The 22,772-nt window shown below is 38.2% G+C and overlaps 1 protein-coding gene across 1 annotated transcript in view; it reads left to right on the top strand.

Annotated features, from left to right (window-relative positions):
• LRRIQ1 (leucine rich repeats and IQ motif containing 1) overlaps positions 1-19,160 on the top strand; it is a 172,344-nt gene extending 153,184 nt beyond the window's left edge. The window contains exons 23-26 of the mRNA XM_063447131.1: positions 7,242-7,371; positions 8,490-8,550; positions 17,682-17,784; positions 18,857-19,160. Of these exons, the coding sequence (XP_063303201.1) occupies positions 7,242-7,371; positions 8,490-8,550; positions 17,682-17,784; positions 18,857-18,984 (422 nt within the window). The 3' untranslated portion in view covers positions 18,985-19,160. The remainder of the gene's footprint in view (positions 1-7,241; positions 7,372-8,489; positions 8,551-17,681; positions 17,785-18,856) is intronic.
• Positions 19,161-22,772: the final 3,612 nt, after the last annotated feature.

Below are 22,772 nucleotides of genomic sequence, written 5' to 3'. Positions count from 1 at the left end.
TGAGCCAAAAAACCCCATAAAGGCCTGATACAACACACGTTCTACAAACGTATACTTTTTTAAATACATGTGTGTATATATACATTTGGTAGTTACATGTACCATGTGATTGTAATTGTAAGAAACATGAGAAATTATAATTGTCTTAAGGGGGATTCTGTATTACAATTAGAGTGAATTAAATACACTGAATGAACAGAGCTTGTCCATAACATAATGGGATATTGTCCGCTATAACATCATTGGGTTTACATTTCTAAATATTTGAAGGACAGAGATCCAAAATATTGAAGTTCTGATGTTGTTAAATGTCTGACATATTTAAAGTGTGTAGCTTTTTCTTGAACGACTTACTTGTTGATGATGAAATGTAGATAAGATGGTAGTTTTATTTCAATGGAATTCCACTTCAGACCTTGTTGGACCTGCATGCAAGTGTCCCTATTTAGAAGGGACAGCCCTATTTTGGCCCAAATCCCTCTGTCTCTTTTTCCTAATGTACCTATTTTCAATGTAAACAGTGTGTCTGGGTGTATAATAGAGTTCCATAGCAATAATACACACAGTAATGTGTCATTAATCTACAAATAATGTTGTCCTTTGCTCCAAAAATACAGCTGTGCATGATGTCATGACTTTGTACTAAAAGTGAAACTCCTGGGGGGTAGAGCTAGCTATCAACCTGAAAAGACACATGACTGCAGAGCGCTGTCTAACCAAATGATTTATATTCAAAGTCTGGTCACTGCAAAGAGCAGTTATGATAAATTAAAGGAACACTATAGTCACCTAAATTACTTTAGCTAAATAAAGCAGTTTTAGTGTATAGATCATTCCCCTGCAATTTCACTGCTCAATTCACTGTCATTTAGGAGTTAGATCACTTTGTTTCTGTTTATGCAGCCCTAGCCACACCTCCCCTGGCTATGATTGGTTTCACTTTCAAACAGATGTAATTTACCTTAAATAATTGTATCTCAATCTCTAAATTGAACTTTAATCACATACAGGAGGCTCTTGCAGGGTCTAGCAAGCTATTAACATAGCAGGGGATAAGAAAATCTTAATTAAACAGAACTTGCAATAAAGAAAGCCTAAATAGGGCTCTCTTTACAGGAAGTGTTTATGGAAGGCTGTGCAAGTCACATGCAGGGAGGTGTGACTAGGGTTCATAAACAAAGGGATATAACTCCTAAATGGCAGAGGATTGAGCAGTGAGGCTGCATGGGGCATGTTCTATACACCAAAACTGCTTCATTAAGCTAAAGTAGTTCAGGTTACTATAGTGTCCCTTTAACAACCAAAAAGTACAAACCTACCCGAGTCTTATGGGGCAGACAAGCAAGGGTCCTCTCCGGTGACTGCCACTATAATACCAAGCCTCTTGCTGGCTTTCTGCCATAGTATATTGGCTGATGGCAAGTGAGGGAGGACGTTAGAGGGTTTACAACCAGACTGCTTACCGGAGTGAAGGAAATGGTAGTTATCCACAGTGCTCAAATAGCTGACCTGAAGAAACAGGTTTGTCACTTGACCTCAACTTCTGCCCATCCGGAACACCAAATATCAGCTTTCGAAGATAAAAGACAGTGGAAACACCTGAAAATAGGAGGCCTGTCTGAAAACATCGCTCAGGCCAATTTGCCACACTTCTTACGCAGACTATTCTTTGCCATGCTATCACACAAACAAGCCAAGGGTATGCATTTGGATGGTATGTTACGCCTGTTGAAGTCTCAGTCATTTGTGTGGTACGCTTACTTAACTCAATGAATGTTATTAGTCAGAAAGTTAATAATAGGACCATGTATTCTAGATGACTAAAACACAGATATATATAATTTATTTCTTAGGCGTAACTTCACTGCACACTGTACTGAACAAGCCACTAGATTTCAGTGAATTAGACTCTTGATAGAACAGGAGATTAATATTTCTAGAAATAGCAATGCACCCAAATGAGAACTTATTTTGTGTGTATTTACACAAATGTGCACTCTCCAATTCCCTATGATTCTGAGGAGTGATCTGCGCGATTGGCATTGGGTTCTAGCACAGGCAAGATGAATATCTCTCTCTTTGTTTATCAGCCAACTGATCAGTAAACAATAGCTTATTTTTTTGCACAGGATTAAAGATTTTGTCATGGCAGCTGGTTTTTAGTTACTATTTGCCCACAGGACAAATGCATTTACAAGTCTTGGGAAGCGGTTTCCCTATCATACAGGAGTTTGTTTTTCCGACTGAACCTTTCAAATAACTTGATTCAAATCTCTAGCATTTGTATACTGAAATTAATGCAAAAAACGACTTTTTCCTTTGTGGGTTTCTTTTCCTGGCATTTAACTATTCCACTTCTCAGTCTTTCCTCAATTACTAATGTTTTAATTCAGAAATGGATAGACGGTATGGCTGCTGGATTGTTTTATGTAATGCAGCTTAAAAATGACAAATGAAATATACATGTTTGTGAGTTTTCATTGAAGTGACAGACACAAGCAGCAAATGTACATTCACAAGTGTTATTTAATAGGTGTGTGTATTTTTGTAAAAAAAAATAAGTGTGTGTGTGTTTGCGTGTGAGTATATCGCTATGTATATGTGTGGGATATATAAAATATTTCAATGTGGCTTCATTGTTTATAGTTTAAAATATGAACATATTGCAACATCTGTAATCCATATAGCAAGGTACAATGTATTTTAAGTTTCAAAATACATTTTAAAGCATTTCAAGGTTTTATGACTAGTAATATATTTTTAAGAGGGTAGTTTTAGATTTCACACTAAGCATTGTTAGAAAGGATCCCTCCCAAATGAGACATGTTATTTTAGTTGATAAAGGACTACAAATACAGTTTTTTTTTGTAATGATTTTTTTTATAAAAACGAAAAATATACTGTATATTATTATTTTGCTTTATCAGAAAGTGCCTTATGATTTTTATTCTCAGAATACTCCTATTAACTCAACATGTTGGTGAAAGCAACTAGTGGCCTACAAAAGGGTTTGTTAAAGGGTGTAACTGGCATCAGCATGTAGCAACTTATATGTTGAGCCTTTGGTTGGTAATGTTGACAATACATCAAGCAAGAAACAGCCAAACAGCCACTTAGGCACTTCTGCATTTTGCTATGTAGAGTTGAATTTCAGTTATACAAAATGCTGCTCATCTTCCTCAGACTTTGTTAATCTTTTCCAGTTTTCGTTTGCAAAACCATTCATCGACTTCCCATCACATCAAGAAGACAATTTAAGCATCTTACAAAGTCTTCCACGACTCTCCTGCCTCTTACATCTCTACCTTTGTTACTTAGTAACCTTTTCAGGTCCTGCACTCATCAAAATGTCTAAGACTCTGTACTTTAATAATGACATTTCTTCTTCCCATTAAGAAGACTTTTCCAAGCAAACCTATATATCTGAAACTCAGAACCGAATCTTTAACTTTGTATAGTTTCTCTTCCTCATACTCAACTCTACATCAAAACGTCTCTGTATGTTTTCAGTTCGGCTTTTTTCAACTTTACAGCTGAAATGTAATGAATTCCATTTAAATTCACGCTTTAGTGAATATCCCTGTTTTTTCCCCATTAATTGTCAATGCCATAAGATAGGGTATTTTGCCACTGGATGTGTGTGCACCGGGATCATTTGGAAAGCATTGGATTGGCTGAAATTGGCAAGGAGTTGGGATGGGGGCGGGGCCAAATGCCATTTTTGCCAATCGGTACCTCCTCATAGAGATGCATTGAATAAATGCATCTCTATGAGAAATGCTCAGCATCCCCATGCAGAGTGTGAAGACGCTGAACGGCATTGCTGTCTAGGGTGCAGCACTGCCCCAGGAAGCACCTCCAGTGGCCATCTCAGGAGTGGCCACTTGGAGGTGTCCCTAGGGGGAATGTAAACACTGCCTTTTCACTGAAATAACTGAAGGTAATGAGTCTGATCACCAGAACAACTACATTCAGCTGTAGTTGTTCTGGTGACTATAGTGTCCCTTTAAGGAGATAACATTAACTTGCTCATTGTTATGATCTAATCATTGGTCTACTCTCCCCCATTCCATAAATCTGAACCATCACCATCCGAAGCGGAAGTCTCTAAATAAATAATCTTCTTTTATGTTAGGGCAGAATTCTCATGAGCTGTATTTGTTTTCTTGGTTTGTAGAATTCTGCAGATTATCTTAATGAAGAAATTTGGCACTTTGTAACTTCATATAAAAGCTCTTTTATCATGAATCTACATGAGGTCTATACCAGAGCACACTACAGAAGTCTGAATCAGATGTGGCACAGAGACTACTTCCTTTCTAGGCTCTCCCCTCCTTTCTAGAGATGGCTATAAACCCATGATATTTGCAGTGTAAACTCTTTTTTCCTTTTGTTGAACATGAAGTGCAATATATCTTTAATTTAAACAATGTAATTGTAATTGTATTCGTATTGATCTTTATTAATACAACTACACACACACATTGTAAAACATTTGCACAGTAAAGAATTGTCTGAAATACATTTCAGTGATTATCCTCAAAATTTTTCTCAACACATAGTTTTGTATTAATCTTTACACTAGAATCAGTATCCCAAATTCCTTAGCCATTAAAGTATTTCACATAAGTAATTGTTTATTGCACACTATTTCAATAAAGATATAAAGCACAGTAAATGACATGCTTATACATATACACAAGCAACGTATACCCTTAATGGAAGCGAATTAGGGATAACAACACACGAAAAGGACTTGGGAATTGTTATAGACAACAAACTATGCAACAATGTGCAATGTCAATCAGCAGTGGCCAAGGCCAGTAAGGTATTGTCATGCATGAAAAAGGGCATTCATTCTCGGGACGAGAATATCATTTTGCCTCTCTATAAATCACTGGTAAGACCACATATTGAATATGCTGTGCAATTTTGGGCACCTGTTCTAAAGAAGGATATCATGGCACTAGAAAAAGTGCAGAGGCGGGCTACAAAATTAATAAAAGGAATGGAACATATCAGCTATGAAGAAAGGTTAACAAATTTAAACCTATTTAGTTTAGAAAAACGTCGCCTGAGAGGGGATATGATAACATTATACAAATATATTCGGGGCCAATACAAACCATTGTGTGGAAATCTATTCACAAACCGGACTTTACATAGGACACGAGGCCATGCGTTTAGACTGGAAGAAAGAAGATTTCGTCTAAGGCAAAGGAAAGGTTTTTTTACTGTAAGAACAATCAGGATGTGGAATTCTCTGCCTGAAGAAGTGGTTTTATCAGAGTCCATACAGATGTTCAAACAGCTACTAGATGCATACTTGCAAAGACAGAATATTCAAGGATATAATCTTTCAATGTAGGGTAATAACTGCTTGATTCAAGGATAAATCTGACTGCCATTCTGGGGTCAAGAAGGAATTTTTTGTCCTAGCTTGTTGCAAAATTGTGCTTCAAACTGGGTTTTTTTCTTTTTTTTTTTTTTTTTTTTTTTTTTCTTTTCTTTTGGATCAACAGCAAAAAACAGGTGTGAGGAAGGCTGAACTTGATGGACGCAAGTCTCTTTTCAGCTATCTAACTATGTAACTATGTAACTATGTATGTGCCATTGGTATAATCATTTTTCATTTTTTACTATCAGAATGTGTGTTCTTGAATTAGAATATTATAATCAGAATAATATATTACTTTATATTTACTGGCAATGCATATTAATGTTCCATGATTGAGACTGTAATTGGATAGATATTTTGAAAATGTAAAAAAAAAAAAAAATTCAAATAATCCTACCTAATGTATTAAATTATAGAAGAATGCATATATAACATATTGAGGTGGTTACCTACAAACATCGGCAGGATAAGAATCGGGGGAGGGAAGGAGTAAAGGGCGCACGTCAGTGGCTCTGCCTGAAAGGGGCGGACCCTCCCATGTAGGGGGCGTGTCCACCCACATTACTAGTAGATCAGCCTAGTGTAAATACACACCAAGCTATCTGCCAATCATTTTAGATGGCCCATTGAGGGCAGACCCTGCAGAGAGTACTGTTTCAGTGCGCCCTGCAGGGTTCTAGCAAGCGTTTCGGAGAACCAGGGCACTAAGGTGGAATGGCGGAACAGGACCTGAAAATTGGGACAGTTCGACCGAAATTGAGACAGTTGGTAGGCATGATACAGTATAGGTCAGGGCTAAAAAATTTCACCTGCCCACTAGCCATTGGCAAGTGAAAATTCAGGCTTGTCAAGTAGAAATTAACCCATATTGAGTGTACCATGGACCCTCCAGGCTTACAGTGGCAAGTAACATTTAGGGTTCTCTAGTAGTTGAAATACTGTGCCCTAGTATGGGTAATATGTTGTAGGGTAATAATTTTTTTCATAGGAACGACTAACCATCAATGACCGTTCTCAGGTTTCTTCTCTTTGTGTTCCTGTTATCTTTTAGACTTTGTGTGTGTTCAATCTGTTAATTTTATGTTACCCAGCTCATTGCATATCTTTTTTCCCTATTTTTTGTATTGCAATCCTTCTTGTACATCTAATATCTGACTGTTTCTTATTGCATACTCCAAAGCTGGAGACTGATTTCAAATTTTACGGTAAACTGATGCCACATGTTTACCTTCTCTGGCTTGGTTTAACTTTTTACAATTTTCTTTTTGATTCTCTCTATTTTCATAATCCATCTTTCTGTGTATTCTTTTTTGTTTTCTTCCAACCACCTCAATATATTATCCACATTCTCTCTTCTTCAAACTCTTCTGCTTCATTAAAACACAAATTATTAAGTCACCCTTTCAATATACAACATAACATAATGAAATTATAAGTCCTCTCACCTTCAAAATTCACATTCACCCTAGAATAGACATAGCAACTCTCAAGAATTTTATCTCATGGTGTTTATTTTAAATCGGTATTGACATTTCACCCTTCACTGAATTTGATAGGCATTACATAATTAAGAATCAAAATATTGCAGTCACTTTTTCATTAAATATTTTAGCTCTGGTGTATCCTATATTGTTATAAATAATATAAAGACACCATGTCCGAATTCAAATATAGTATACTTATTTACAACTAATATCAATTTCAAGAAAAATGTATTGATGGTGCATGATTAGTTACCAAAATAAACTTTCAGATTGTTTTGGTAGAGATTTTTATTTTAGTATTTTTGTGTATTTTTTTACATGTAGTAAAACGTGACATTTCATGAAGTGTTTCTTTTCAGGTGTAGAAGAGTCCAACCATTTACGTGACATCTCAGCAGAAACCTTAGCAAGAAGCCGGGAGCTGACATACCAGTGGCTTCACACACAATGTGGAGATTTTGAGGCCACAAATTCTAGAATCACAAAACAGTAAGAAGATGCATAAAATAATGTTACAATTCTTAAATATTATTTTAGAAGAACTGAAACATTTTGGATATTAAATTACCATAAATTTGGATACAAATCACCAATTACTTTGATATCAGATTAGATCTATTTCAAGCAGTCAATTCAATCTGATATATAACATGAAAGCTGTGTATTACTCTTATTGTTTTTTTTTTTTTTGGTCTAAAAATCTCATAAATACAAGCACACTGTGTCATATAAAAAATATGCCTCTGCCTTTAAAGTTATATTTGATTATGTTTGAGTCAGTTGCCCATCTATCCAAGGCACACAAATACATATTATAAGACACATCATTGCTATATTTAATATTATGCCAACATGCTGTTGTGATAAAGTTGTAAACTCCAAAATTTAGAGAACAATTGGGGAAAAAAGCATATAATAATATTGCTAATAAAACCTATGTGCAATAGAATCTGACCTTTTTCGACATATGGCGATGCTTGTATTGAATTTTCATTATCCTAAATGTTCTAAAATGTCCTATGCATGATGCTAGATGGTTCTGTACATTCGTCAGTAGCATTGCTCGTTTGAGCAGGACCATCAACACCTTCTCTTCTGGTGCGTCCAACTTGCCTTGTTGCAAATACTTGTCTGTTAATTCACCCATTGTACAGTGATGTGGAATTTGTTGGTGCTGTATAATTAATTAAAATAATAATAACACATATCTAAAAAAAAACAGCTGGATTCCTGAATATCCAACAATTGGAACTAACATTTCATTTGTTGGCACAATTGGATTTCCTAATTGAGGAAAATGTAGAAGTTGATGCCACGTGGTGTGGGTACCAGCACTAATATTTTTATGTGTCGTAACTCTCTGGCATTTAGAGTTGATCCAAGTAAATTGAAATGTATTCATTTGTAAAGTAAAGTAGATGTAAAACTCTGTTTTAATTATTCTCAAAAAATTTAATTGTGTCATTATAAACATAATCAATAGTCTAATTTTATCTAAATGCATGCAACATAACTGTAGCTCAGAATAAAGAAGAATTTCTGTTTTGTTTACTCTCTTTAGCATGTGTGAGTTAAACAAGCTTACATTGAATCCCTTTTCATTGCAGTAAGCGTTTCTTGCCTGAATTGAATCACGACGTTTTGAACGGTGGACGTGTTCAACTTGTGGTAAGATATTATTCCCTGTTTGCCCTTAAGGACTATTATCTGATTTTTATCTCAACTGCCAAAGATTCTGCATAAATTTACATATTGATCTGTCTAAAGATACAATAAGTGGCCATGTGTTTAGCACACCACAAAACTGGCAGCTGCGATGTAACAGATAATATATGCCAAACCATAAATAATACGGCAGTAATTGTATCAAGGTGTTTCATATAGTGAGCTATGAAACTCTAAGTACTCAAGGTCACACGGTTTATATCAAGTACTGGAACTCCAATGTGCAATTTGCATGCTTTTTAGCCATGGTTGGGTATGTATTATTGGTTGTTATATATGGAAAATGGAAACTAAATGTTTTGATATTCAAATAAACCAGCTTTAATGTCATTAGTTTAGTTTCCATCTTGGTCACCATATAAGTTACAAAACATAAAGTAGCATGTCAAGTTTATTTTAATTTTTATTTTTACTAATTATTCTTTTTTTTTTTAAATGTCAGTTAACATTTAACAATGCTTACATGTTATGTATGGTTAGGATTTTCATATTTAAACCCTGGGTATACTATATGACTATTATTTTTTCATATTTAAAATTTGCATATACAACGTTATATAGAATAATAAAGTTAGTAGTATCGTTATGTAGTTAAATGACCAGGTGACCTAAAACTTGCCTATAGCTCTTTTTCATAGTGCTCTTAGCGAATTACCAATAAAGTTTAAACCACATCATAATCTGTGAATATGCACAGATCTGGGAATTTATAGAACCAGTTTTCACATCAGCAAAAAAATGGTATAGATGGTAAAAATATCCATAGTTTCCATGGCAACATTTATTGTAGAAGGAAAAGAGGGGCAGCAAGGGCGTTTTTTTTTTTTTTTTTTTTTAAACTGGCGAAAGTTGAGAAATCTACAAAGAGACCAATGGAGTGTTTCTAGTGAGTCTACTGGTATCCATGGTGATTTCCCCTCTTTCATTACTCTGGCACTGTTTTCATTTGCACCACTTTTCTAAATTGTCACCCGTAGTTCTTTAATATCTGTTTTTTGAAGTTCAAAAATAAATGTGAAATAAGGAGAAAAAAATGCAATGTTAGCGTTTCATATCTCACTGGAAAAAAATAGTTATTAGATCACTGTGGATAATGGTTATTGGCAGAAACGTTGACAGCCCATTTACTTTGGAACATTTGGTTATTTTAACTACTACTTTTTTCATGCAAAGAGGGGAGGGAGCGCAATTAAATTAGTAACTGCTTCTTGGTTGTTATGAAGTACAATAGGACTATAACTATTTATAAATCAGCATATAGTCATTTACTATGTTAATACCTGTATTATATATACACAACAAGAACAGCAATGTGGAAGTGTGTGAAAGCAGTAGACTTGCAAGGTGAGAGATATGTATGCGACACCATTTCCAGTCTGTATGAGACAGCCATCAATAAAAATGTTCTCACCAATCGCAGTTCGTGAAAAGGTAGCTTGTAACATGTTGACATCTAGCAGAAACTCTGACTTTAAAATTGAATGTGTTGTGTACAAGAGAGGGCAAGAGAGTAAGAGTTGGGAGGGGGCAATTTCCCCCTGGGTCACTAGCAAATGGGTTGTATGCTGAAGTTTTACACAATTTTTCTTTTATAAATTCTTTATTTCTGTGTGCAAATCTTAATAAACATCTTGCTTAGCCACAATAGCCGCAGCAAGAACATTGGATACATATGGATGTGGCATATCAACAAAAGCACAAATTTTTCAATAAAACATGCTGTATCAGGTGTACTATTGTACGGTGGTTTTCAGTCTGCCTAGGTGTGATAGGTGGTTGTGTAGGCTTCTGAGTTCCTAGGCTGGGAACTGTGTGAGAGAGTTAAAGCACAGTTACCTTCCGGGGGCGGAGTGAGCAGGTGTGGGTTGTGTGCTCGATGAGTATTGTGATTAGGACACCTGATCAGTTTCCTCCCCGGAATTTGAGTGTTACAGGGGTACATTTGTAACGTGTTTACAATGAGTCGTGGGGGTATTGGCATAGGGGGCGAGGATAAGGCCCAACTTATGTGTTGTGTCAACCTATGCATGCAGGCTTTCGGCTCCTGACCAAGGGGGCCGCGGGGGGGGGGGGATAATTTACCATTTACTGTGGTCTCTATTCTGCCGTCTAAACGGCATGTTCGTGCTGAACCGGAGTCTTACGGAGCCCGGGTTGGTAGGCGTATGTTGCATGTGGGGTTAGCGGATAAGGTGTAGTGAGGTGCAATAATAGGGGTAACAAGAGTCCAATCTGTGATCCTCATTCTGGTGTGGCCGATTCTTGCTGGGTCGACATTCTAGGTACGAAAGGTGTTATGGAAGCCGGATCCCACCTCCGCTCTACTTGTGCGGCTGCTGTGTCAGACAGTCCCAGCGTTTCCAGGAAGGTTGCCGCTTCTGACATTGATGGCAAAGTATATATAGTCCCGTCTTTTGTAGCCGCTAGTGAACCATTCCCTCCCCAACGGTAGCTCAGTCCCGCGTTTCGCAGCAGTGTCGTAACTGGGGTATATGTTTTGCGGTACAGCAGTGTGGACCTTGACAAATCCTGGTAGAAGGTCAGGGTCGAGTTTTCAAAGGTGAGTGGCGTTTTACCTTTCAGCCCTGTCAGTATCTGCATCTTGTCAGGTAGGGAACTGCAGCGTAGGATGACATCTCTTCCTGTGATGATTCGGTGAGGTGCAGGGTTTGGGAGGCGTTAAACGCTTTCTATTGTCATCCTTTTTGGTGGTCGGTGCAGCGTCGTCGGCGGCATCGGAGGACTCAGTCACGGGTGTTGGTGAGTGTTGCGGGCTCTCGGGCTCCTGGTATTGGAGCGGTTGATTCTGCCCCGTGTCTGGATGTTCGACGGGGATGGGCCTAGGTTGCGCCGGCCGCTGGAGCATAGCTCCTATATCTCTGCCCTCCGCTGGGGTGTGCGGTTTCTGGCAGCGCCTGCCCATGCTCGGAGTGTAAGTCGGCGAAGCAGGTGAGGCTAGGCTGTGGGGTGTCGCAGCGCTGGTAGTTGCGATGCCTCCCAGGAAACTCCCGAGGTCTTGCAACGTGTGGTAGGCCCCAGTTTTATATTTCCGTCGTGCCGTCTTCTGGCACCGGTTGTGCTATTTTGGTAATTGGATTGGGCTCGGTTCGGTTGATATCCGCTGGATTATGTTTTGTTTTTTGGGAGCTTAGAGAAATGGCGTCTGGTCAGACTGCTTGGTAAGCCCCGCCCCTACAATTTTTCTTTTAATTGAATAAAGTATAGTGTGTTAGAATGCAAAATACTGTTACGGCAGGAGAATTTGTGCTGTTGCTAGCTCTCAGCACTGTGTGGGTTGTACACCGCGGAAATGCTAGGTTTGGAAAATACCTGGTGCTCGAACCCAACACAATGTTTGAGAACTACCTCTACTCAGTGCACAATGTGAGATTGTCACACAGCAACACTTATGCACAAATACACACACAAGTGCAACCTTATAGAAAACATACATATACTCATGATACATGATGATACAATTGTGATAAACACAGACATAAAACACACACATAGATACACACATACAAAACTAATCACTTCATATGCCACTGTACAAACATATACATTATACATAGAGAGAGCTATGGATACATGCATACAAAGAAGCCTTCAAAGATACACACACAAACAGGTACATGTGTAAAAGCAGTGACAGATACACACATATACATATACAAACACACGCACAGATAAACACATATGTCATATATGTAGACATAAACTCACAGACATGCAGTCACACAGACATACATTCAAAGTCACTCATACATACACACACTTTCTGTGACACAGATACACATATGCACTCACAGACACACAAGACATTTTCACAGCCATTCCTCTATCCAGAATCACAGGTAAACACACACATATGCACACTCAGTCATAAATTTAGACACATACTCCCTTTCAGAGATAGACACACACAGGCATATTGACAGATGCCATATATGTTGATTTACTAGTGGACTTTTCCTTTTCACTAGGAAAGACCGTTAACAACCCCTCAGTTCTGGTGACACTGACCTGTTTTCGTAGGCCATAGCACTTCATCACAAATCTTAGTAGCTATACTGCAGGTAAAGTAGTTTAAATAATTAACGTTTTTTTTTTGTTTAATATAGCATCACGCTCACATGCGGTCCTGATGTCCTGTTACATCACAACCATAATGAGGAGTGACTAGGGCCTGTACCATGTGCCACACACTGCATTTGTTTAAATGTTGCTGGCCCACAGCCTTTTAATGCAAGCCTCTACCTGAATTACACATATGCTGAATAGGAGAAGAGGCAGTGAACTGCTGGCCCTGAATGATTTAATATATCCCTGCTATTTGCAGAAAGAGAAAAGTGTAACCCACAGACCATCTCTGACAGATTGCATCAGAACTTTCTTGCCCACCATTCCACAGACAACCAGGCATTTGCCCGGTGCTCCCTGTGACCAGTCAGGGCGTACTCTCCACAGTCTCCAAGCGCAAACTGTCCTTCAGTATGTTGAGCATTAAATCATCAAAGCACCTGCAGCTTTGTGCCATTCTGGAACTATAATGATTTCATGCACTACACACATTTATATCAGCTGAAATGAGGCTTGGAGCTTTTCAAGAGCCCACTCGGGGCTCAAGCTCAGGTCAGGCTGCAGCTACCAATGCACCTGGTTGTACATTAGCTAGTGGTATACAATCCTAGTACTCTTCAGGCAGTATCTAGAGCTGATCAGCCTGCCAAACTTCGATGAGTGTGTGTGTGTATGTGTATTTGTATTTATATATATATATATATATATATATATATATATATATATATCATGTACCTAGGGGTCTTAACAAGTAACCACAGAGAATGACATTAATAAAACATGCCAGTTGTCAATTGTGGCAGTGGAGTCATTGAAAACACAGACCTCTAAGAATTTAGCTTCATGCAGCACAGGTCACAGATATTCAATTTGCAAGGATATATGTTGTCACACGTTGCAACATCCGCATCCGTTAAACCAACATATTATGTGCTCCACAGTAGTAGAACTATCCATGCACAGATCCTTTGCAAAAAAAAAAAAAGCCATATCTTTGTCCAGTATGAGAATTATTATGAATATCTATCTACCTATCTAATGTGTGTATGCATGCATATAGATTATAGATAATTTTGAAATATATTTTCCTTTCGCTATAATCCTGTAATATGTATATCTGGTGTTATCATAATCCAGTCGCCTAAATAAAACTGTGTATTTTAGTCATAAGTATATTATGGATTTTTCCCTAGGCTATTTCCTATGAAAAACATACAATGAATTTGAGCACATTAAGGTTAACAAGATGATGCCTATTTAATTTAACTTAATAAGCCAAGTATGATGTGGTGTTGTGATAGCTTGTCATTGGTTGACATTCTAATAAAACTAAATATTTATATGTGCAATTAAATATAAAATGCCAAAATAAATCCCTTTTGGAAACCGGTTACATGCTGATTAAGCTTAAATTGTTGTAATATTGTTGTACTTGATTTTGTGATTAACTTATTTTACCTTATTAAACATTTTTAAACCTTGCACAATAAAAGTTTAGGATATTAATGTTTTTTTTAGCTGATTAAGTTAAAATAATAACTCAAAAAAATCCTACAGCAAAGCCACATGTACATTATGTTGGAATCAGTAAAATTGCTTAACTTTTACTTAGCGTTTGGGCAAAGCCTGTTTTTGTCTTAAAAGAAAAAAAAAGAAAATTTTAATGTCGGTGTCTTAAAAAAGATCATGTTATAAACTGATTTCTTTTGCTCCATTTTTATTTTTTTGTTTGTGTAACTTTATCAGTTAATATGTAGGAAATGGATTACCATGTAACAACATACAAAAAAAGTATAAAAATGCTACATGTAGTAGTTGTTTTTTATTTTATTTATTTTTTTAATGCTTGTATAATTTTTTTTTTTATTTCAAATATTATTTAAAATTTTCAAAAAATTATATATACGTTTATATCATAGGGTACAATAATCATATTAATAATAGTTAATACAGAAAATAACATAAAAATAAACGGGGGATCAATTTTACTAATACAATCATCCAGTGGTATACAAATAATAACTTCTCAGTCCGTAAACACTATATTACTATAAACATTCCTGTATTTACAACATATAATTGGTTTTGTTTATTATTAACCATTCAAATTTTGGAGTGATTTCTATTTTTTTTAGAGTAAGAGCGGATGTAGTGTAGTCTCACAGTATTTTAAATGCATTGTTAGTCTATCAATGTAAGATAATTTAAAGAAAACTAAATTTCTCATTGAGTACATGTGGTATAGTTCAGTTTCTGCTGCTAACCATTGGGTAATATCACAAACTGTACTCTAATTTATTGTTAAATTTCCCCTTTTATAACATTGTAAAGTGCTGCAGGATACGTTGGCGCTATATAAATATACCAATAATAATAATGTGCTATTACAGCGTTTGTCCTGTTAGTTAAAAACTTGTTTAAAATCATTGTGCCCTCCTGCATAATGGTCAGTTTCAGAAGACACGGTGGTGTGCCACTGAAACAATCCACAACCTTGCTTTACTCTCTCAAGCGTGAAAGGTGCATGTGGTCCCAGCATGCATTCACACTGGGATCACAAGCAACCGAGTAAGGCAAACCAACATCCCATTTTAATGACACGTGGTTGAAGCACTCTTACTGGGATATAAATACCCTAGAAAAAAACACTTTTTGCCACAGAAGTGAATTTATTAAAGTTGTGCTTTTATATAGACTTTTCTTTTGTGTCCCAAGTAGTGACATATATTATTAATACTTTTACCAGTCTTGAGCATTCACCAGCTAATCAGGCTCCCATTTGTTTCTATCTGTTCAATGAATATTAAAAAAAGTGTAAGCTATAGAAAAGTGTGGCAAAGGATGCAATTGCCATGGAAACCATTAGAATGTTGTTGCAGATTCCACTGTTTTTCAGTGATTGTGTACCTATTGAACATTATACAATGTAACTATTGGCAATGCAATTAGTAAATCAACACTTTTACATTAATAATGTGAGGTATGCAATTAAGCAATGTTTGCAGCAGCGGAGGCTTGGCAAAAAGGGCAGCACCCCACCAGTTTTAGTTGCAATTAAAATATATATATATATATATATATATATTATTCATTTATTTTCCACCTTTTATTTTACACCTTTGAAATTTATCTGTTTGATCAGACTGGTTGTTTATGTCCTAATTAGTTATACAGTTTCCCTCCCCCCTTAGTATGCCTCTCTAGTGCTGATAACAAAAGTACAAAAAAAGCATGACCAAATTTACTGTCATTTCCCAAACAAATCGCCCTCATTGGCTGTCTGACAACCACCTGTTCTTCCAAGTGTCTCCTTTTCGGGCAGCGTGAATGCTGCCCTGCAAGTCAGGCTTGCTTACGGCGCTGTCATTGGCTGATAGCACCAAGGGGTGGAGTTGGCAGAACTCCACCTCCCCTTGCAACCTCCATTTTGACTCCATGCCTGCTGCATTGTTTAAGCCTGTTGCTTCTGCTGCTCTGTGGAGTAGGTTGAATACACTGCAGCAATGTGTAAGCTGTGGGAGAGCTGTCAGACACGGTCTATTCACTTTTCACACTGTACATCCCTACTGCCACTGAAACATTGTGTGTGAAAAGTCAAAGGATAAATGGATGTAGCTGTATGATCACAGAGGGGGAAGAGTGTGAAAAAATGCTAATTTCACAGTATATCAGTGGCAGTGTGGGCTGTACAATATGCAATGTGTCCGACAACCTCAGTCTATGCTTTGAGTCCTACCTTTACTAACTCTCTCCCCTGGCGACTGATCTCTCCATCCAGGCAGCACTGTTCCCCAGCCAGATTCGACATGTCAGATAATCTGCATGTAGAAAGTAAACTAAATTGTTTAAATAGTAAAGTCTTACTTTTAGCATGGCACTTTTTGCTGACTATATTTCCCATGAGACTCAGACAGCCATGCAGCCATTCATTAAATATATCATAAAAACAAATGGCCACTAGATGACACTGTTAGTTATAAATGTAATATATTATTGCTAGAATATGGTTCTGGAGTCTTTATCTCCACTCCCCTTGGCTGCTAATCAGGCAACTAAGCTCATGATCTCAAATGACCAATTTTGTCCAAGCTGTACATGTAATGTACATGCACCACACACACCTTGATTTGGGCTCTTTCTCTCATCCCTCTAGTGATACTCTACCACAGGGGTAGGAAACCTATGGCACTCCATATTTTGTGGACTGCATCTCCCCCAATGCCGGCAGAGCATCAGGGGAGATGTAGTCCACAACATTTAGAATGCAGAATGTTGCATACCAATGCTCTAAACAGTGAAAGGAACCATATATAAATAGATAGCAACCGCAGTGTAGCTGCTATAATTTTACAGATAAATTGTGCTCATCTTATATGATGAATAACTGCACTTGGGAGATAAACTACTTAACCCATTAACCACTTCTGGATTAGAATAGACCCTGTGGACCAGAATTAAATACTTGTTTTTTTACAGTGCATCTTTGTCTGCAGGCAACTATTTATTTTTTAACTTTTATTTTCTTCATTGTTTTTGCAATGCATTAACAAATGCGGTGAAGGGGTAATTTTTCCCTCATAGTTTTCCTTTAAAATAAGCAACTGGTGGAATCCAGTATGGGTCAAAGAAAACGACTCATGAGTAGCACCCCCTGTATAGCTAGTGGGTTCTAGATTTCATTTTTATACTTCTAAGATAGTATTCATGTGATATTATTAACGCTTGCTGTCCTATACAGAACCATATGCCTCTCCATACTACACACTTTAATGTTCTGCACAATATCCCCAATAATGATTAGTTGCAAAGAGTCTATAGATCCTTCTGTGACACTATGACACCATATAAGAACTGGCTATACGATATTTTAAATTAACACATTTTGAATGTTTAGTCCAAGGAATTTGAAGAGTGATGGAGAGGGAAACCTGTGCCATAAACCTGGAACTTTATGCAAATGCCCTAATTTTGTATATTCTGTTTACTCTCAGGCTAATACTGCAAAGAAAGAAACCGAAGATTTGGAACTCGTTTCTGTGAAATCTGGAAATACCTTCAATCAGAACAGATCAAGACTCTCTTCAGCATTGTTGGGTAAACAATGGATTCATTTATGGATCATTAAAGAATTGAGAAAATATGTATTAAGATTATTAAGAGTTCAATTAATGGTGCATTGGCCTATACTGCTTTTGGAATTTTAAATGTTTGTGACCCTCTGTGGGACAGCATTCAATTGGAAAAATTACTGTATTTGACATTAACCTCTTCAAAATTGAATCCAATGTAGGATACTTTCCCAAGATCATCGAATGCTGAATAATGTTCCTTCCTTACTTTGGTAGAAGAAGGGCAAATGGAAAAATCAAGGATTATTCCTAGCAATCAAGATTTTAAGCACTGTTTTTGGGGGCTGGGGTCTATTCGTTATTATAATAAAACACTTGAAAATGATACAGTGGAGTTCTTGGAGTTAGTTGGCCAACATTACTGGAGGACCATGTGTGTTTCTGGCCAACTTTCCAAATGTAAACCAATTGCCCTGGTGTATTCAAACATAACTCCCAATTGTTCAAGTGCTTTGTATATATCCCTATTTGGTGTCCTGATTTCCTGCATTCCTTTGACCTAGGATTCTCTTTTTTGGGTTTACGAATATACTCTGCCTGCCTGAAGACCGTTTGTTCTGTGGAATCTTACAAAGATTCCAATTTACGTTATTAACATAGCATCCATCCAATGTTTCCCAAATTATTCTGGTAACTTTACTTGTTATTTGAACTCTGACGTTTTACAGAGCTAATCATTTATAGAGTGTTTTATTTACTGTCTGAATCTGTTGCAGTATTGATTGAAATTTATATATTCATACAAACAATTTGTAAGCCAGTAACCTAGGAGAGCTGTATAAAATCAGCGGGCATCAAACTGAAATAAAAACTCAGGTTGAATGTCTGTTTTGGTTTTTTTGCAGGGGGGGGGGGGGGAGGGGGGGTTTGCTTGTTTTCTATTTTTGTTTACAACCCAACACAATTTGTATTTATGTGCTTAATAAAAGAATATGTTTTTCTGTATACCTTCCCTTTTAATCTCTTCTTAGCTATTTACAGCTTTTATAGAATTGTAATGTATTTGCTAAATAGGTGTTCTTTTTATGGTTGTTTAGGGAGAGACCAATTTACACCACAGAAAACTATTTCAGGACCCCAGAAAAAGGAACGTATTTCATTTCGCGACATCCCAACACAGCTCAGCGGTGGATGGGGAAGTGGAAAAAAGAAGAAAACCATTTAAATAGATGTCAGACCCTCGAACGCATTACGTGTACCATTCGGATTCAATTTTTCAAGTTTTGTGTAGATTCCTCCTAATGAACAGAGTTGTAAAATATGTTTTTACTTATTGAATAAGCATTTTTCATGCTTGTCTCTCATTATATTATAAAACAAGCAGTGCTTGGGAAAACTAAGCAGCATGTATTAATAAATTGTTCAGAAACAAAATTACTCTAGGTTGATTCCATTCTTTGTAAGTCCACGAATTTACCTATTACTTCTAACCCTAATATACAATTTTACTTAACAATACTATTCCCAGCTTTCCTTATACTGATAGATGTCTTTGAAAAATTTCTTATTGCAGCTAAGAATATAATTTTTCTAAAATATATTAAGATATAACAAATAATAGGATCGTAAAGCCAAAATAAATAATAAAGTACTATGCTATGTTAAAAATTACATTAGAGTAAAAATAAAAAAAGACACAATATAAAATGAAAAATAGAAGCAAAAAATAAATAAAATGAAAAAATATTAAAAAGGAGGGGAGAAAATAGATTAAAAGGGAGAGGTGTGGTAGACATACAGTGGCACACCCCATGAACTATAGAAAGCATGTTAAATTAAAGCCTACATTCACACTCGGTTGTAGTGTCTGTAACCTATGTGTCCATTTCCAGTTCTTTCCCATTATTCAGCAGCAATACAAAAAGGAAGAAGATCCCCTCTTTCTTTTTGTATAGCCCCCACAACACCTTTCCTTTTTTATTGCCCCCTCGGTCTCCTTCCTTTTTGTATTACTGCACTTTACTGGGAAAGAGCCAGAGGTCAGGTGGGGTAAGAATCCCTCTCATAACAAAGCTGAAAATCCCAGAGATGAGCAGAAAAATCTCTGGTACATGTGAGTGATAATTCCTAGATTTTACTATTAACATGACGTAAAGTCATGATATTATTAAAGACACGGAGGCTCCTATTATGCATATCTCTTTCTTTATTACTCTCAGCAGCAAAGAAATAGAGATAAATAAATAACTGAAATGAACAAAAAAATACAGTGCTCAAGCAACCAATCACATAACACAGGAAGTGACTATAATATTCTTGAAGCACCCACAATCCCCCTCTTTCTTGCGGATAACGAAGACCAAAACGTAGAAAAATTCAACTTCAGCTAACGTAGCCAACAGCATCTCCAACATGGAAATCACGAGAAATTCAGGCTAAAGGAGACATAGAAAAAATATGGTAATATCTGGGCTCCAAACTGTATGTGCATACCGACAATCAATTAAATCACTAAGTCAAGCCCAACTCCTCACACCCAAAATATGTTAATATATCAAGCGGTAGCATAAACGTATTTCACCAATACATATAATGTCAGATACTGAAACATTAGAACCAAAACTTCCAATAGATAACTTACCATACTTACCCACCATACCAACCAATTTCCAACCACAACCAGGTGGGTGGGTGGGAAGATATACTCGCCTCAGTGTCTTTAATAAAATCATGACTTTACGTCATATTAATAGTAAAATCTGGGAATTTTATTAAAGACACGGAGGCTCCTATTATACAAGTTCAAAGCTTAGAAACCACTTGAGATGCAAAATGGTCAATCGGCTTGAAGTAGAAATCACGAAAAGTCGATTCCCGTGACCAATCCGCTGCACGTAGAATATCTTCCAAGCGGCAGCCCATAGCCGAAGCCTTGGAGGCCATAGCTCCACGGACTGAATGAAGGGTTAATCTGGACATATCGATCCCGGCCAGAGTCAACAACTCCCGTACCCATCTTGCCAACGTAAGGGTAGACCCCGGAAGGTCTGGGGCTCGAAATGAACAAGGGGCATAAATCCGGGGATCGTAACGGTCGAGTAACCTCCAGATAGGCCTGAAGGCATTCAACTGGACAGAGAGCAGGATTATCCTGGAATCTAGGGTAGACGAACACTTTTGAAGCCGACTTCGTCCTTCTGGTTATGTTAAAGGAGATGCCTTCCAGGGTACACGCAATGGCATTCCAGTCAAGTGCTCGAACATCCGACACCCTCTTACAAGAAATCAAACCACCTTAGCCGACAGCTGTTTCAGTGTCAGATCTTGATTTGGATACCAAGATGACAAAAATCGTAGAACCACATTCACGTTCCTAAAGGCAGTGAATCTCGCCCAGGGTGGTCTAGCGAGACGAATCCCTTTGAGTAGCCGGCATACGAAGGGGTGACGCCCAACAGGCGAACCATCCAAACCTTGATGCCCAGCCGATATAGTGGATCGGCATAAATTAATGGTGCGATAAGCCTTCCCAGATTCAAACATCCCAATAAGGAATTCCATGATCATATGCAAAGGGGCAGATACGGGATCCACTGACCGTCCCACGCACCAACTAGACCAGATTCGCCAGGCGGATCGGTATGCCACTCGAGTACCTGGTGCCCATGCATTGTCGAGGAGGTCGAGAGTTGATTGCGGAACTCCCGCGATAGTCCAGGGTCCCCTGAAAGGGGCCATGCCATCAGACATAGAAGGCCGCGGTCCACTAACTCGTGCGAGTTGCCATCCGGATCCCTCAGGAGATTCGGGAAAATTGGTATCAGTCGTGGGTAATCTGCGGTCAATTCCAGTAACCGAGGGAACCAAGGTCGAGACTGCCACAGTGGCGCGATCAACACCAACGAGCAGCCGCGTCGAGCCAGTTTCGACAGCGTGCGAGCTATCAGTTTGAACGGGAGAAAGGCATAAAGTCGAGCATTCGGCCATTCCTGAAGGAACGCATCCATCGCCACCGCTGCCGGATCCGGTCTCCAACAGAAGAACTTGGACACTTGCGTGTTGAGACGGGACGCGAAAAGGTCCATTTCAAATGGGCCCCAAATTAGATCCAATCCATGGAAGGCCGCAGCGTGTAAGTGCCAATCTCCAGAGTCTTTCAAGTAGCATGAGTTCCAATCGGCCGTTGAGTTGTCTAGTCCCGGTATATGTTCCGCCTGCACGGAAATGTTGTTGTGAAGGCAGAACCGCCAGAAATCTTTCGCCATGAGAGCTAGCATGCGCGATTTCGTGCCTCCCAGGTGGTTGATGTAACCCGCCAGCGGAGTGAGATCGGGACGAGGAAGATGGCCACCGCACGAGGCAGTGAGGTGAGACAGCCGGAGAGAGTGGGGGAAGGGGCGTGCGCGCACGGTAGCAGCGCGGCCCGACCTTCACACACTCGGGAGCCGCCGCCGAGCTAAGCGGAGGCTCACCGGCGTGTGCCCGAAGAGGGTCGGGTGCAGGGGGTTCCCCACGGCCACCCGCGGCATGCAGCAGAGTGAAAGGGCGGGCGGCGGTACTGCCGTGCGCGGCAATAACAGCCCCCAGAGGAGCACACCACAGGGGACCAAAGTAAAACAAAACGAACAGTAGGAGAACGAATTCAAATTAAAAGCAGTAGGCTCCCAATAAGCCCAAGGGCTAAAATCAGGAGCAAACAAAGAATAAACACAAGAAATCAGTATAACACAAATCAATACTAAGCACAGAGCAGAAAATGTGTACTTAACTGGTCTGAGAGCAGCAAAGAAAGAGGGGGATTGTGGGTGCTTCAAGCATATTATAGTCACTTCCTGTGTTATGTGATTGGTTGCTTGAGCACTGTATTTTTTTCTTCATTTCAGTTATTTATTTATCTCTATTTCTTTGCTGTTGAGAGTAATAAAGAAAGAGATATGCATAATAGGAGCCTCCGTGTCTTTAATACAATTAAAGGGGAATCCTCTGTAAATTGTGTGCACTATGTATATATGT

The sequence above is a fragment of the Pelobates fuscus genome, chromosome 3 (genome assembly GCF_036172605.1).
Source record: "Pelobates fuscus isolate aPelFus1 chromosome 3, aPelFus1.pri, whole genome shotgun sequence".
Taxonomy (NCBI): Eukaryota; Metazoa; Chordata; class Amphibia; order Anura; family Pelobatidae; genus Pelobates; species Pelobates fuscus.
This window is presented reverse-complemented; position numbering and strand designations above follow the sequence as displayed.